Source organism: Medicago truncatula, chromosome 4, assembly GCF_003473485.1.
Source record: "Medicago truncatula cultivar Jemalong A17 chromosome 4, MtrunA17r5.0-ANR, whole genome shotgun sequence".
In the NCBI taxonomy this organism is placed as follows: domain Eukaryota; kingdom Viridiplantae; phylum Streptophyta; class Magnoliopsida; order Fabales; family Fabaceae; genus Medicago; species Medicago truncatula.
Genome location: NC_053045.1, coordinates 58,028,176 through 58,044,729, shown reverse-complemented (window position 1 = coordinate 58,044,729; position 16,554 = coordinate 58,028,176). Strand labels below are relative to the sequence as shown.

At 33.4% G+C, this 16,554-nt stretch overlaps 3 protein-coding genes across 3 annotated transcripts; all 3 read right to left on the bottom strand.

Annotated features, from left to right (window-relative positions):
- Nucleotides 1-1,048: 1,048 nt before the first annotated feature.
- On the bottom strand, nt 1,049-2,985 carry LOC25494089 (uncharacterized). Its single transcript, XM_013602823.3, has 2 exons — nt 1,905-2,985; nt 1,049-1,246 (listed from the first exon to the last, which is right to left on the bottom strand). The coding sequence occupies exons 1-2, from the start codon at nt 2,960-2,962 to the stop codon at nt 1,183-1,185; spliced, it is 1,122 nt and encodes a 373-aa protein (XP_013458277.1). The 5' UTR covers nt 2,963-2,985; the 3' UTR covers nt 1,049-1,182.
- A 2,642-nt stretch (nt 2,986-5,627) lies between these two features.
- Nucleotides 5,628-8,710, bottom strand: LOC25494087 (pro-resilin). The gene is made up of 2 exons (XM_013602821.3): nt 7,332-8,710; nt 5,628-6,008 (listed from the first exon to the last, which is right to left on the bottom strand). Exons 1-2 carry the CDS (start codon nt 8,559-8,561, stop codon nt 5,835-5,837), a joined length of 1,404 nt encoding a protein of 467 aa, XP_013458275.1. The 5' UTR covers nt 8,562-8,710; the 3' UTR covers nt 5,628-5,834.
- A 3,710-nt stretch (nt 8,711-12,420) lies between these two features.
- On the bottom strand, nt 12,421-14,435 carry LOC25494085 (multiple organellar RNA editing factor 3, mitochondrial). Its single transcript, XM_013602819.3, has 4 exons — nt 13,942-14,435; nt 13,734-13,831; nt 13,113-13,178; nt 12,421-13,030 (listed from the first exon to the last, which is right to left on the bottom strand). Exons 1-4 carry the CDS (start codon nt 14,307-14,309, stop codon nt 12,771-12,773), a joined length of 792 nt encoding a protein of 263 aa, XP_013458273.1. The 5' UTR covers nt 14,310-14,435; the 3' UTR covers nt 12,421-12,770.
- Between the last annotated feature and the right edge of the window lie 2,119 nt (nt 14,436-16,554).

The following is a 16,554-nucleotide window of genomic DNA, read 5'->3' as shown; positions in this document are numbered from 1 at the left end:
ATTAACAACCCTAAAAACATTTGTTAAGGCAATCAATGTCTTACAAAATTAAATTCATCGCTTTTCTCCATTTTTCAATGTAATATTTCTATTTTCATTTTCTTAACAAATGTCTTCAGGTCACTTTTTAGTATTTACCTTATTTTTAATTGTGCAATTATGGTCTTCCATTTTTTTTTATTAATATATGATTTTGATCATCTAATTTGTTGATGTGGTAGTAAACTATGTAATCTATGAATTTTGAATACTTACTTGATTGATATACATTATTAAAACACTAGATTACCTATTAATTGAACTATATTCACAATCTTAAAAATAGTGATCATGTATACACCCAGCAACAATGTAAACATTTTTAAAATTTGAAATGAAATTAAAGAAGATAATAGTTTGCCCCTTTTCAAAAAAAAATAAAGTATTTTACCAAAAGAATAAAAAAGAACATACAAAAAAGACTATATAGCTTAGTATATTGGGCATTTAATAACCCCCTTCGTGCAAGTCACGCGAATATTCTCGCACCATCTAGAACACTGATTATAAAAAAAAAAAAAAAAATTAGGGATATGAGTCAAAACTGTGACCAAAAGCAAAACAAGTTCCAACCTACTGATTGAATGAACCAATACATTAAACTAGAATAAGGAAGAAAGAGATTAAGAGTATAATGTGAGTATGTGAGAGAAAATTGTCACAAATGGTTGTACAAATATCATTTCTCAACATAATATGATTGGTTTATACAGTTATGTCAAATAAATGCATTCATAACTTCTCAAAAATATCCTTAAAAAAAAATAGCTTAAATGCTCTTTTGGTCCCTTAAGTATTTATTTAGTATCGCTTTCGTCCCATAAGTAATAAAATGTCCGTTTTGACCCCTTAACTTTATTAAAACTATCGGTTTGATCCTTTCTGTTAATTTAATTCAAAAAAAACATTAAATTTTGATCTCTTATCTTATTTAATTAGTATTAGTTTGGTCCCTAAACTTAACGTTTTTTTTAATTAAATTAACAGAAATGATCAAACCGATACTTTAAATAAAGTTAAGGGACCTAAACGGACCTTTTATTACTTATGAGACCAAAGCGATACCAAATAAATACATAAATACTTAAGGGATCAAAATAACATTTAAGCAAAAAAATAAATAAATAACTTCTCAAAAATACGCTAGCATCCTCCATGATATAGCCTTAATAGCGTAGATGCTTCTTCCTCAGAATAATTCACATACCTTTTCAGGAACAACTCATCAGTCAAAGAAAATGGTGAGCACTCTTCTTCATCAAACCTTTAGAGAGAAGATACCGGATAACAGTAGCCCTTGGAATAAGCCTTTTCTCTAGACTAAATCCGGAAATATCTGGAGCTTTCAAGAGCACGAAAGGATCCCAACCATGCTGTTTGATCCAAAAATGCATCACCGCATTGAATTTGTCCCTAGACCGTAGCATAAAGCCACTGGTATATATGTTATAAATTCAACATTTTACTAATCCCATAATTCCTAAGGATATGTGGCATGAATCCATACATCTCTTTCAAATTCGAAGAGAATCCACGTTGAATAAAAAATCATATTTAACATTTTCCAACTGAAAAACCAATGGTTCTCTTGTAACAATTATTTATAAAATATAAACTAGTGATATAGGCCAGAATTAAACCGAAAAAGGTTCCAGGTTCCCAAATGAGGAAATGAAAAAAAAAATACAACCAACCTAGAATCCCCCCAACCAAACCAGATAGGCTGTTAGCAAAATTAGAACTACGACCTACATGTCAGAAGAATGCAACTAGAATGGCATGAAGATAATATGGCTGGTTGTAACGGTGATATTAGCATTCTCCCTGATTTAGGTTTACTAGCTTAGATGATTCTCCTCACGTACCTTCGCTGAAAATTCTCATCAGTCAGATAAAATGGTGTACATAAGCTAGCACCCTCTTTCATCAAACCTTTGGATAGAAGATACTTGACAATTGATGCCCTTGGACTAAGCCTTTTCTGTATACTGTATCCAAAAAGCGTCGGCTCAGCTAAGAGCAGCGAAGGATCCCAACCAAGCTCCTCGACCCAAAAACTCATCACTGCATTGAGTTTATCTGGAGACCTTAGCATAAAGTTGGGTTGCTTCCTAAATGCATTAAAAACTGCATCTTCAGAACAACCCCAACTCTTCAAGACATCAACTTTGGCATCCCATTGGGATTTGGTGACAGCCCTTTTGGCCAATAATGCTACACAAAAATTGTATTTGGAAGGTTGAAACCCTAATTCCTTAATCTCCTCCAAAGCCTTTTTCAAATCAGTACAACATATTGTGGAAGGTCTGCTAGTAAGCAAACGGTAAATACTTGAACGAGTGACACCAAAATCAAGCAAAAATTGAAGATTTGGTTTAAAGCGAGAATCACAAATTGAAGAGGGGCAAATGATTACTGAAGTAATAGCTTTATGATCAGAAGGACAGAAACTTCTTACCAATTCAAAAGAAGGGATTATGTTCTTGTCAAGGCTTGAACAAAGGAAATTGGGGCTTCTGGTAACGGTGGCAACAATGTCTTTGGGAGAAGCACCTTTGGAGGCTAAAAATTGAAACTTTGGCAAAATGGTTTTAATGGGGTTGTAAACGATGAGCAATGGAATCTTGCGAATGATGGTTTGTATCTGGTGATCGGAGAAACCGTGGGTTTTGAAAAAGGCGATAACGGAATCGGGTTTGTCGGGAGTGTTGAAACGAAGTCGTTTGGATGCTTTGAGAGCATCTTGTGGAGATAAAGCGCAATTGTTGGTGAGGTAGGAAACTGGGAAAGAGTGTTGATCTGAATCAGAAGTGGTGTTGAGAGAGTGGTGGGGTTGGAGAAGAAGAAGGTAACAACATTTTGGGGTTTTGGAAAGATTGTTGAGGTAGAGAAGAGTTCTCAGACAACAATGATAGTGAAACATTGAGAGGAAATGTCAATTCCGTTTCCAAAATGATTATAGGAAGAAGAAGAAAAAATTAATTCATATTGTGTTATATTTTTTTTTTTTATTGTTTTGGTTTTTTTCGTCCATGTAAGCAGCATTTTGCTTCTAATCAAAGGATGTTTAGAGTGTCTCTGACCTTATCTCAATTGATAAGAAAATTACATAATTTTTATACAGATTGGGGTTTGAATTCTGAACATCCTACTTCTTCATATTTAATTGTGTGAGCTCCAGCTATTAAGCTACTAGACCAACAAAAAAAGAAAAAAATGTGTTTAGATTAATTGTGGGTGTTTCAAATAACACTTCTCCAAATTAAAATACAAAATCTTAAATTCCTGTTTCCTTCAAAAAAATCTTAGATTCTTGCAAATGCCCCTTCAATAATCAAATAGATTGGTCCTTGTAACAAAACTATTTTTCTTGTGCTATATTATTTCAATTTTTCTTGCCCGATGATATCCCCGAACTCACTAGATAAAACAAAAACATGATAGTTCTTGCAATAGGACGGAAATTCAAGGTAACCCGAATATCCATTTATTTGGTGTTTTTGTTGGGCATGGTTGACTTCATAGTCGGTTAATATTTTTGTGATTTAAAAAGTTTTAAATTACACACTTTCTTCTCTTCTTATGTTATAATATACACTCATTCTTTTAAAAGTTAAAATCTAAAACAAATTTTACTCCTTCTTTAAGTGATGTTTGGATTACAATTCTCTCCCCTAAGTATTATTTATGTACTGCATTTTCATTTATTTTTATGATATCAACAAATCAAACCTCTTTACTTTTCTAGTAAAATGTGGATAAAAATCAAGAAGCTAAAATGGAATTTTTAATCTACCTAGGCAAAATGTGGGGATTACATTGAAAGAGGTGTTTCTTTTTAAAGCTTCCACCATATTAACGTCTTCTTTCACCTTCTTTTTCCTCTCTTTTTCTTATGCATCCTTTGCTCTCCATTGTTGTCTTTTTCAAACATTAAATCCACCCATTAATAAAAAAATAGATGAAACAATATGTATAAAACATTATTAATTATATAAAAATGGTCTAAAGTATAATACATAGTTGAGGAAGAAGAATGTATATTTTAACACAAAGGAGAGGTTTTTTTTTTTTTTTGGGAGGAGACAAAGAAGAGGTAAATATAATGCAAACATTTTTAAGTTAGGAAGGAGTGACTTTCTCTGATTTTTTCCTCGTGTCTTTACTAAATAAAATGAGCAATAAGAGAAAACTATGTATTGGTGACAAGGTAAATAGATTTTATTTTTCTTCATTTGCATTTTCTATCTTATTCACTTTTTCTCTCACTTTCCTTTTGGGGGATATATTGAGAACCTAAGTAAAACAAGTAAATTTTCCTCTAAAAAAGAAGTAAAACAAGTAGATGATACTAACTTTAGAACCCTAAAATTTTGTTTACACTGCATTTTCTCTCTTATTAACTTTTTCTCTCACTTTCCTTTTGGGGGATATATTGAGAACCTAAGTAAAACAAGTAAATTTTTCTCTAAAAAAAAAGTTAAACAAGTGATTTTGTTTATGCACTTGTTTGGTTCGACTCGTGTCCCAATATCACTTGAACTGTGATATTACAAAGTTAGACCGCATGTCTAAACTCAATGCCATCGCGAGAACAAACACACACTCCATTCGTTCTAATTTATAAGCAAAAAACACTAATTCACACTTATTAAGAAAACTAACACTTAGTGATTTGAAGTATAATTTTTTATGTTCTAGTTGGAATAAGTTTCATGAAAAGATGTAAAAATAATTCTCATTGGTTAAAAATTATGGAGAAAATAAAAAGGAGAACAAATTGAATGCAATTTGCATTTAATTTTATATTGGAAAAGATGATTTGTTTGAAAAAACATAATAATAACATAAAAGTTTGTTTTTTTTTGCTTATATTTTGAGACAAAGAATATGAGATTTTTTTGCTTATATTTTGCGACAGAGGCAGTATACAACAAACCTTCTAAACAAAATTCTAAGGTATATGATTAATGGTGAGCGTCAATATATCTACTGTAGTGAGATTAGAAAGAACAGTGATTCCCATAGAACAAATCAGTATGACAGATGTCTACTCGGAAAACTTGATAAAGCCTAGATTGAGTGTTAAGAAGTTTCCCATTATCAGCAATTTAAGCAACACTTACTCTTCTTAAAAAAAAAAAAAAAAAAAAAAAAAAAAAAAACACTTGCTCTTACATTTGCCTCCAAACTTGCCCAGCTTCAACCCCTTTTTTTTTTTTTTTGGTCAAGTAGCCTAGTGGCTAGAGCTCACACAATTTAATTGTGGAGAAGCGGGGTGTCCGGGGTTCGAACCCCGGCCCCTGCATATAATATGCAATATCCCTACCAACTGAGCTAAGCTCACGGGGATAGCTTCAACCCCTTTCTAACAAAATCATTCTAGCCAGCCCAAATGGTTAGGTGGGGAGAAAGAAATGGATACGAATATGGTAAGGATGATGCATGGCAGCATTAAGAACTCACTTGATCAAACGATTAAAAAATGTTGTCTGTTGTGGACCAGGCATAGCGATAATCAGAGCTATCCGTCAGCAATAACAAATATGTTTCTTCATATGTAAACAACGTAAATTAATCACAGTATATGGTCAGGAAAAGAATAAGGCAATCAATATTGAGTTCAAATCTGGGCAAGGAAGCAAGAATATTAATTTCAAGACATAAGGCAGAATAAGAAAAAGCCATACATCGAAAATCATATGAAGGGTGACAGCAATCACAGGCAGTCCGTACATATTATATCACCCGGTATATATCGTAATAATGAAAAGAAAAAGGATAGAATTTTTTTCCTATTCAGCCATCTTAGCCAACCGGTGAACAGTACTTCTAGCAACCCGATTGGTAGGATCAAACTTCAGCACAGTTCTCAGGTCTTCAGCACCAAGTTTGTACTTTTCCATACTCTCATACAAGAGAGCACGCTGGACAAGGACAGATACATTTTTTTCATCGTTTCCAATAACCTGCACAACATAATGCAGCTTGTTTAACTTCTTCCTCAAAGTTACATGGTGAATTACTGATCAAGAAAACAGTATGGCTGCATTTATGAGATAGGAAATCAAAATATGGAACACAACTTATTGGGTGATTACAGAACTCATGGACTAGCCACCCATTGTAATCTTTCAAACTAAATTTTCTAAGTTGACTACACATGTTACCAAGGGTGTCAATCAAGTTAAATGTAAGACAAGGCAATGATATTATGGGGAAATCTAAATCCAACAATATTTACTGATACATGGAGCTATGCAGCACTGATTTTTACATTCCATTACATACAGTTATGCACATCCAAAACCAATATGCTTAGACACTTAACATACCTTTGAAACATCAAAGTCCAAACACAAACTGTACTTATTGGATTTATCGGAATTACAATTATATATGAATTTGAATTATGTTATATGAAATTGTTTATGCATATCCACATACACATCTTAGATATATTGTATTTTATATATTTTTCAACAATAGTTATTCGTTTCACAAAATTGGATACCATTATGTATCTAATAGTCTGATACACACACTATAGCTATTATAAATTATTTTTTTGACAAAGAGATAGCATGTAGTTGTTAGAAACTATTGAGATTTCAAGAATCATCCATCATGATGCATGTTTTCGTTCCATAAACTGAAAGATTAATTCCTAGAAATAAGGCACTACATTAATTAGAAATGACTTTCTTAAGGTATTCTAGATTCATTTAGAAGACCTTACTTTGGCTAGTCTTAATGTACAAACACTTGTGTGAGTGTTTGGCAGAGCTTATGTAAACAACTTATGTCATACTCTAATATTCATAAACTTTTTCCAGCTTGTTGCAATAAGTACATGATAGCTTATCGAAACAACATACGGCTTAGTTGTAAAATAACTTATGCATAAACGCTTAATTAAATTATTTACCCAATTGCACCCTATATATTTTTGGTTCAAGTATGGCACAACCGTTGAATAAATGATAATTTGAAGTTTCTTTTCATCTCCTTGCTAGTTGCTCCTAATATTTTCTACCAAACCTTGCTTTCCAGCAATAATCTAAAACAATACTATCTCCTTTTGATTAGCTTTTTATCTCCTCCCTTTTCAGTCTCAAGCTTATAGCAAATGCAAAGACATCATTTAATTTATCCAACAGTTCGATTAAATAACACAGCTAGTATTTAGTGATTAAACAACTCAACCTTACCATATAAGTTCCATGTCCACTAGAATTTCTATAACATATAAAAGGACAATTGCCAATCATTAATAAGATACTAAAGTATACCTTGGTACAATCTGCCACCGCTTTTTTATACTCTCCAACTTCTTTATAACAAGAAGCTCTGCACGACAAAACCTCCACCGTACCAGCACCATCCCCAGCTTTCTCTAGAAGAATAAGAGCCCATGAAAGCCATTTAATAGCATCAGCAAATTGTCCCTGTTTGTAATTATCCATCCCTTTGCCTTTAGCAGAAGAACCTGATATCCCAGCAGGAGGAGGTGGAAGCCCATCAAGCTCAGTGGTTGTTCCACCCACGTCATGGTTTCCTCCTCCAAACTCATTACCCCAATCATCAATTTCAGAAGATGCCGCCGCACCTCCACCACCACCACCTCCAGATGATGGAGTGGTAGATGTGAAAAACATATCCATTGGATCACCCCCAGAAGCTTGAACTGGTGTTGGATTCGAAAAAGCCGAAGATCCAGTAAAATCAACATCAATTCCAACACTACCACCACTTGATGGAAATGCATTGGTGCTTGGTTTTGTAGCATTCTGAAAATCACCAAAACCATCATCTTGTGAATCAATCTTTGAAGGTTTAGCAGCTGAATTAAGACTAGAAGATGGCTTAGATCCAAAACCAGCCAATGAACTAAAAGGATCTTTATTACTAGAACTAATTCCAATTCCACTACCAGATGCAGCAACACCAACACCGCTTCGAATTGAAGGACCTCCAATATTGGGACTTCTATTGGCATTCAAATTAAAACCACTTCCAGAAGATGATCCCAAAGAAGAACCACTTTGCAGCGTGTTAACAGGTTTAGGCAAAGAATTGGACATGTTTGACATTGAAAAAGATGAATTTTTAGGTGTGGGAATTGCATTTTTCAGAGGAACGTTGCTATTATTTGAAGAACCTTGACCCAATGCAGAGGTAACCAAATCCCCAAACAAATTAGGGTTTTTATTAACGATACCAATGCTAGGACCCGAAGGTTGAGTTGATCCCCAACTTTTCCCGAAGATATCACCGACCATCGACGGTGGTGCACCGGGTAACCCCGCCGGAGTTTGAACGGGTTGGTGGGTCCATTTTTTGGGTTGTGCTGATGAATATGAAGGAGTTGAATAGGAATTTGAAGGAGGATTTGGGGTTTTCTGATCTTTTAGGGATTTGGATCGATTGGATCCGATTCCAAGATCAAGATCGAAATTGAAGTTGTTGAGGGAAGCAGAGGATTGTTTTGGAGGGTTTGGTTTGCCATAATTGGAATTCATCTTTGAAAGATCTGGAAAATGAAGATGAAGAAATTTGTATGGAAAAGTTGTATTTTCTGTTCTTTGATGATTGATCGTTATTTTTGGTAATCTCTGTGATCTTGTAATAGTACCCGTTAAATGAAAAACTTCGGTTTTTTTTTATTTTTTTAAGCTGGACCAGGATATTAATAAACCAATTAACAGCTAAATGACTCATTAATTATACAAAATGAGATCATTGCATTGCACGTACCAAAAGCCAATTGTGTGGCGGTGATTTTTCAACCAAAGGTAACTATCAAATCAAATTGTTGTTGGGTAAAGATTTTGATGATGGAATAAAAAATTGATTTAGATATTAAATAATTTACAGATTAGTTTTTCAGAGATTTTTAACAAAATCGCTGAATGTGCGTTTGTTTTTTTTTTTTTTTTTTTTTAAGCATTGTGCGTTTGGTTTTGTGGTATTAAAAATTGATTTTAAAATTTAGTTTTAGTTTCTTTTTTAAGGAAAAATTTAATTTTAGTTAAAAGTGATTTAAATGGAAATACATATTTAAATACATTCATATATAAATGGTTTGAAACCAATTGTATTGACAAAAACTTTAAATTTTATCTAAGTTAAAATCCATTTTGAAAACATAATCAATTTTAATCAAAAATATTCATAATTCAATACATGTTAAAATCAAGTGCAGTCCTCAAGAATCAAATTTACCTCCTACAAAAAGGGGTTAAATATACATTAAGGGTCCGTTTGTTACGGATTAAAATAGAAGTTATTTTGCCATAAAAATTTAGAGATTATATTTTCGAGATTTTATGAAAAATCAGAATTTATTTTGTATTTGTTTACCGTAATAAAAATCACTTTTTAAAAATAAATAATCTAGTTTGTTTGGATACAACTATATAAAAGGGATTATTTGTTACAAAATTAGTTCAATCTTTTAAACAATATTTTCTCCCTCCTCTAAAAAAAATTTATTTTTTGAGAAGTTGCTCTTAACAACTTCTTATTTTGAAGTTGTTTTTAGATACTAATTTTTTTAAAAAGCTGAAACAAACAAATGCAAAACTCTTAAAACTGATTATTTCCTTAAAAAAAAAAAAAACGAGCTCTAAATCTATGTTCGGAGCTGTGGGAGGGTTTGGATGGGCGTTTTTCAAAAGCAATAAATAGTAGCTTCTTGTTTTCTATGGTGAAACAAGGCCAGACTTGCGGTTTTGGATAAAAACTAATCCCAATTTCAAAAACATCCTAAGTAGTCCGCAATTTCAAGGAATGATTTCCAATTCAACTTCCTTTCCTTTGTGTCCTTGATCCTTGTTGATACAAATGAACTTAGTAACAACTTTATCTGTGTAACCTCAAACTTGACTCCTCTCAATGCGGTCGAAATGACACTTCTAGAGTTCTAGTAACAACAATTTAAACTTTCATTGCCTCTATATGCGGCAAAGCTAAGAAAGACGTATAAATGGTGGTGAATCCACTGCCGACGAATTTCCAAGCCACGAGTTGAGCGATAGTAGGAGAGGGGGAAAGGTGCAAAAGAGAATTATGGTAACTTGTGCATGATAAAATGAGAAATGATAGTTAAACATATATTTTTTGACAACTTTTATGATAATTTTTTCTCTCATAGTCACATTATTTTTTACTTTATCTCTCTATTGCTTTGATTTTCGTGTCAATACCAACTTTTTCTTTGTAAATTATGGTTGTCTCATGAGTTGTCCACCAAATGGTTGTTCAAATGGCTATGGTGGACCAACCTAAAGAGTGGTCCACTGTAGATCCTGTTAATTATTTTAATTTAAACCGTTTGATATTTTTTATTAAAAGAGAACCATTAGATCATGCATGTCTATTGTATCTTACAGTGGACCAAAACAACTAACTTAATATACCATTCTTCATCTTCTTCCTTCCTCTTATTCATCACCTTGGTTATGCTTCATAATTTTTTTTCAGAAATTCATCAATTTTCCCTTTCAATTTCATAGCATTATCCCGACTCATTTCCCTTTCAATTTCATTTTCATTTCATTTCATTTCAATTTTCCAATCCCATCATGGCTTCAATCTCAAGCATTTATTCATCTTCAGAAACACTCAACAATAAAAAAAAAAAAAAAAACCAAAACGCATCCTCTATTCCAATACGATGTCGTTCACAAAATCTTCCTATATACCAAACCCGACCCAAACTCCCTCCAACTCGCTCTGTTGCACTTGAAATTCCAACCGGAATGGATCTCTCCGCCGTTCAATCCACAAACCACCACCGTCGGATCTACGTGCTCTATGGCGGCGTTACGTGGACTGGCTATATCAGCACAAGGAATTTGGTCTGTATCTGGATGTGAGCCGGGTCGGGTTTACTGATGAGTTTGTGAAGTAAATGGACCCGAGGTTTCAGGCAGAGATTAAGGCTATGGAGGAGCTTGAAAAAGGAGCGATTGCAAATCCTGATGAACGACATATGATTGTGATTGCAAATCCAAATTTTTCCATTGTTCGATATGAAGGGCTTATGGTTGTTGCAAATCTAGATTTTTCCAATTCGAAATCCAACATTCATTTTATCTTGTTGAATGCTGATAAATATGGGTGAAGAAATTGAAATTTTGGTGTTTTTATTTCAGTCATCTCTCTCTGTAACTCACATTTTTGTTGAATGCTGACCTTTGTTTTCACTTTTGGTTGAACATTCCTTTTATAGTTTAATAAAGAGTTTTTTTTTTTCTTTTCTTATGAGTTTCATATGAAGGTGATGAAGATCTTTGATAAAGACAAATGAACATTAGTTTTTATTCTTTATTTTGAAAGAATTGATGAATATTAGTTAATAATGATAATGATAATTTTGAAAGGATTTGATTGATGAATATTTTGAAGTTAACAAAGATAAAGAGGAAAGAAGCATATGAAGAAAAGTATGAAAAATTAGATGTTAGTAAAAAAAAAAAATTAACCGATGGTGGTTGCTGTGTTAAAGAAGAAAAAATATTCTGAAAAAGTTTGATGAAGATCTAAGCAAGAAGAGAGAAGATGAAGAAAAGGAAAAAAATTAGGTGTTGATGGTTCACTATTAGATACAACGGACCTGCAATCAAATGGTTAGAATCAAATCAAAAAAATTAGGCATTAAGAAACTAACGGTAGAGACCAAATTGAATGACGGAGCAAAAGTTGAGGGGACCAAAATGATAATTATAGAACTTATGGGACCAAAATGAAAACTGGTAATTAGTTGAGGGACCATTTGATTAATTTAGCCTAAAATTAAACATTTGTGAAAAAAAATTACATTGTTATTGAACATTACTTAGGGTGAAAACGTATTCTTTAAGAATTTCTCATATTTAATTCACCTATGATTACAAATACTGGATGAAGACCAAATAACACTAGAATGAAATAGTCAAAACCAGTAATTTCAAAATTAAATCTGACCCAAAGTGCAAGAATATCTAAACTCTTAAGTGGGAGCCTTAATGTCGATTTGTTCAATATTCAACTCAATAAACTAAGTCTCTTGTGTTGTGTTTAAGTCATACTCAAATTAAAAAATAAAACTCACTATAAGTTGGTCTCTGGAGAAAATTAAAAGTACTGATATGACTAATGCATCAAGTCCAAAATTTATACTACATTGTCAAGAATGAGACTCAAACATGAGATGATTGGAATAATATTGATAAATGCAATCAAGCAAAAAATTCTATGGAGAATGATCAAAATCCTCCATAGAGTGGCAATTCCAAACAAAAAAACTTAATAAGTAACTTCAATTTTCAAGGTTTCGTGACATGTTAGGTATATTGACAAGACATTGAGGACTTGTAAAGAAGAACTTCAGATCCCTAAAAAAATAAATGAACTTCAGATGATGCAAGACAGATATCTGCCTTATAGAAAACAACATAACTGTTTCAACTAATCAATTTTCACAATCAGTGATATGTATTACAGATCAAAACATAGATGAAAAAGACTAAAACGACACTGGAAGCAATGAGTAAAGCCCACAGCATACACAAGTCTCAACTTTATAATAATTCATAATGGTGCTAAAAACGATGATCAAATGTCAAGCTCTGCCACAAGCATTTTCTAAACAAACAAAAAAGAGTAAAAAATATCACCTCAAAACCTTAAATCAAAATTCTCTATCTGAAAAACTTGGTACTATCATCTATACGAGAGACAATTTCTCAACCAGAGTTCCTCCTATTAAACATTTCATGGCTTTCTCCACCTGAAGCCGAGTTTTGGCTATTCATTGGATTTGATGGCTGCATATGTTCTCCCTGAACTTGGTTCCAATTCTGTCTTTGATTAGGATCTCTCCTTTCAACTTGCATAGTTTCGCGTCGCCTATCATGTCGTGGACGAGGTCTATTTCTACTTGGTGCCCTTTCAGCATATCTATATTGTGGCCTAGGAATTACTTTCCCATCAACAAACAAATCACCTGAAATTCCCCGAGAGTGGTCAAGACAACAAACAATGATGTAACAATTAACCAAGCTCTTAGTTTAAACAACTCCACTCACCTCCATAATCCTTGTTAGGAACATCAAGATATGAATCCGGCAGCACCCAAAGAACTCCCGGCAACTCTACAAAGGCAGAAAAACATGCCACGGAATGTCAAACATATATGGTAATTGCCAATTATCCAGAACCAAATACTTATAACTTATAAGGCCCAATTTGATAAGTGCTTATGTACAGTGAGTGTTGTTAAATTGCGGTCATGGTAACGCCATGGCAGAATGGAGTGGCGGACTTTTGGACAACCACCATAAGAAATTTGTGAATGAATGCCCGCCATGGTAACACCATAGGCCGTAATGGCGTGTTGAGCCAAACTTCTAACATAAACACTTCTAAAACTGTTTGAGGGAGCTTATGGAAACAGCTTATGACATCTCTGTAAGCTATTTTTCATATTATTACCATAAGCTCTCAAGGATAGCTTACGAAAACAGCTTATAACTTATACAAACAAGGTTCGACTTTAGTTTATCTTTTGTTAAAGAAATGCGCTTATACTTATATGATAAGAAATTATGCTATCACGCTTAATTGTTGTTTATTCAACCCTAACGACTAACAAAAACAAAAACCTCAAATAAGCTAAACTGGGATTCGTAAAGAACAAAATGAATCACCTTTGATTTTATAAGAAAGCTCTTCCGAAACAAGAGCACCAAAACCTATATATGTAGAAGTAGAAACAGAGTATATCTTCTTCTTAGCCTCTTCCTCGCTACAACAAAAATCAAAACACGAAAATTTAAAAAAAAAAAATAGAAAATAGAAAAGAAGAATCCTAATAAATTATGAAAAATGAAAAGCGAAAGCATTAGAATTAGGAACCTTCCGAGAACTTGAGCTAGGGTTTTAACATAGCTATTAACCATTTCATCTTCAGAGGGTTTAGGGTTATCAGGAAACTCCATAATAATTAGCCAGTGTTCGTAATCACATCCATCGAGAAGAATGGTTTCCTTTGGAGGACGATTGCTCCAATTTGGAGATGGATCGTTCAATGGAGAATAACCCGAACCCGATGATTTGAAACGAACCGGGAACGAGTGAGGGATGGGTAGGGTTTGTCTGGAAGCGGAGGATAACGCGAAAGCGAAACGTGTGCGATTGAGAGAAGCGATTCCAGATGATGATGAAGAAGAAAGTGCTCGTGTTAGAATGGATGCTAGTGTGCGCCTGGCATTCGTGTACGCCATTTTTTCGAACTCTTGCTACTGAATGAGTGAGAAGTAACCTATTCCGGTTGAGAATTGCTACCACTTGCAGAAGGATGATCTGCCACACGAGTAATTGACGTTTTTGCCCCTCGACAGTTAAATGTTGAAGTTTTAGAAATCCGGGTTAACTGTCGAAGAAAAAAAAATAAAAAAAACTCCTTCGGCATTTTATTGCCGAGTGCCGAGGAACTATTTCATACCTTTTTTATTATATTGAAGCACTCCTCTTGCTCTTGCGGTACATGACTGTATAATTTTAAAATCTTAGAAAATAAATAATTTTCCAACTCTTGCAGCACAGCTAAGAGATAAGAGAATATACTCGATTACAATAATCACAACATCAATTTTGCATTGAGACTAAGAGATAATTATTAAATTGAGTTTAATTTAGAAATCATCAAATTTAGTTCTTTCTTGCTTATAAATAAGCCAAGATATAATGGTATTTTGTTTATATAAACACAATTAATTTAGAAACATGTAGTGTACCTGTATGTAAAATCAATGTGTACCTCTGTCGCGTCATTTTTCGGAGGTTAAGGTCATTTGATTGACTTTTGACTCATTTTTTATTTCACGACTGAACAAATTTTTTTTTAAGGGGAAAAAGTTCTAAACCATCCATTTTGAAGAGATTTAGGGTTCGGGGGTTGGTTATATTTTGGGAAGGTGTTAGCACCCTAAATATTCGTAGTACTCTACGAGAACCTCTTGATTTTATTTAACTTTTTGTGCTATAACTTGCTTTCTTTTAAAAAGATGAAAATAAAATTGAATGATGAGTTGAAAAGAAAAAGAAAATTGATTTTGATTGAAGAGAAAAAAAAGAAAATTGTTTTTTAGTTGATTTGAAAGGACAAACATCCTCTGCCTACGTACCCGTGAGGGATCAAAACCTCGTAGTTCGGGGTATAAATTGACGTTTGATTGGTTGAGTGTTTTTTATTAGATTTTGAAAAAAGGTTTTGAAATAAAAAGCCAAGTGGCAAATGAGAATTGATTTGTGTTTTTTAGATTGAAGAAAACTGACTTAAAAATGAATTAGAATTGATTTGAAATGTGATTAAGAAAGAAAATAAAAATAACGATCACTTGATTGAAAGTCAAGGTTTGTTATGAAAATATTTTTTGTGATTTTTGATATTTTGATGTTTTTGTTGTTTTTGGATAATAGGTGAAAATTAAACTAACAGAGCAATGAAAATAAAAGCATAAGACCTGGAGGAAAATTAAAAAATATATAATATTAACAATTAATTTAGGACCAGAGCACTATGGATTAATTTAGTTAACAAGGACCAGATTGTTCTGGAGAATAATTAAATTAAACAAGAATATAATATTAACAATTAATTGAGGACCAGAGCACTCTGGATTGATATGTGTACTTTTAATGTAAGATAAAATAGAAAATGCAAGAGAAAATTAAAATGCATGAAAAAGGAAATAAAATTAGATGCTGCGGAGTGCAGGAAGTAAACAGGGGGGTGCAGGAATAAAATAAAAGAGATTTGAGCTTGGGCCTTAGAAAAAAACGTATGGGCCTGGATTAGACCGGTTCAGACCGGTTTAAAGGTTGAACCGGTTCAATCCCTTTATAAATAGCCAGCTCCGGTTTTTTTATATTCATTTTTATTTCTCTTTCTCTCTCTTCTCTTATTTCTAGAGAGAGATGCTCTGCCTTCTCTCTAGAATTTCTTCATCTTCTCCGACGAGAAGAGAATACCGGAGATGGTTCCGGCGCGGTGGCTGGCGAGTTTTCGCGGCGGCGCCACCGCGCCGGAGTTAAAAACTCCTCCTTTTTTTTATTTTATTTTTACCAAAAGATTACCCTTTCCCTTCTCCTTTCTTTTTTGAAAACGGTTTTTTGAAATGAGGTTTAACGGACCCTAGATCTAAGATTAGAAAATACTACCTTTAGTTTTTGGAAAAAGAAGTTGGTTGTTATGTGCTTGAAAGGGTTTCGGCCGGTCTTTCGTAGCTTGCTGGACGATTGGGGTTTGTTGTGGATCGATCTTGATTTTTATTTATGGTGTGGGACTGTTAGTTGTTAATGTGGTTTTTTGTTTGTTTATGGATCAGTGAAGGTTTGAAATGAGTTGGGTTTCTTTCTGCGATTGGTTTTGGATATTGTGATTGCAGGTTTTGCAATTTGAAATTCTGTGTTGAAAAATTCCCCCCTTTTGGCGTGTGGTGCTGCTGTGGTTATATAGCAGTGGGT

Excerpts from the sequence above, each read along its gene's own strand:
- LOC25494087 (XM_013602821.3), bottom strand. The coding sequence starts at position 8,561 with ATGAATTCCAATTATGGCAAACCAAACCCTCCAAAACAATCCTCTGCT. Across the intron at positions 6,009-7,331 it reads CGGTGGCAGATTGTACCAAG|GTTATTGGAAACGATGAAAA; the intron begins GTATACTTTAGT and ends TATGTTGTGCAG.
- LOC25494089 (XM_013602823.3), bottom strand. The coding sequence starts at position 2,962 with ATGTTTCACTATCATTGTTGTCTGAGAACTCTTCTCTACCTCAACAAT. Across the intron at positions 1,247-1,904 it reads GATGAGAATTTTCAGCGAAG|GTATGTGAATTATTCTGAGG; the intron begins GTACGTGAGGAG and ends GTTCCTGAAAAG.
- LOC25494085 (XM_013602819.3), bottom strand. The coding sequence starts at position 14,309 with ATGGCGTACACGAATGCCAGGCGCACACTAGCATCCATTCTAACACGA. Across the intron at positions 13,832-13,941 it reads CTAGCTCAAGTTCTCGGAAG|CGAGGAAGAGGCTAAGAAGA; the intron begins GTTCCTAATTCT and ends TTTTTGTTGTAG. Across the intron at positions 13,031-13,112 it reads TCCTAACAAGGATTATGGAG|GTGATTTGTTTGTTGATGGG; the intron begins GTGAGTGGAGTT and ends GGGGAATTTCAG.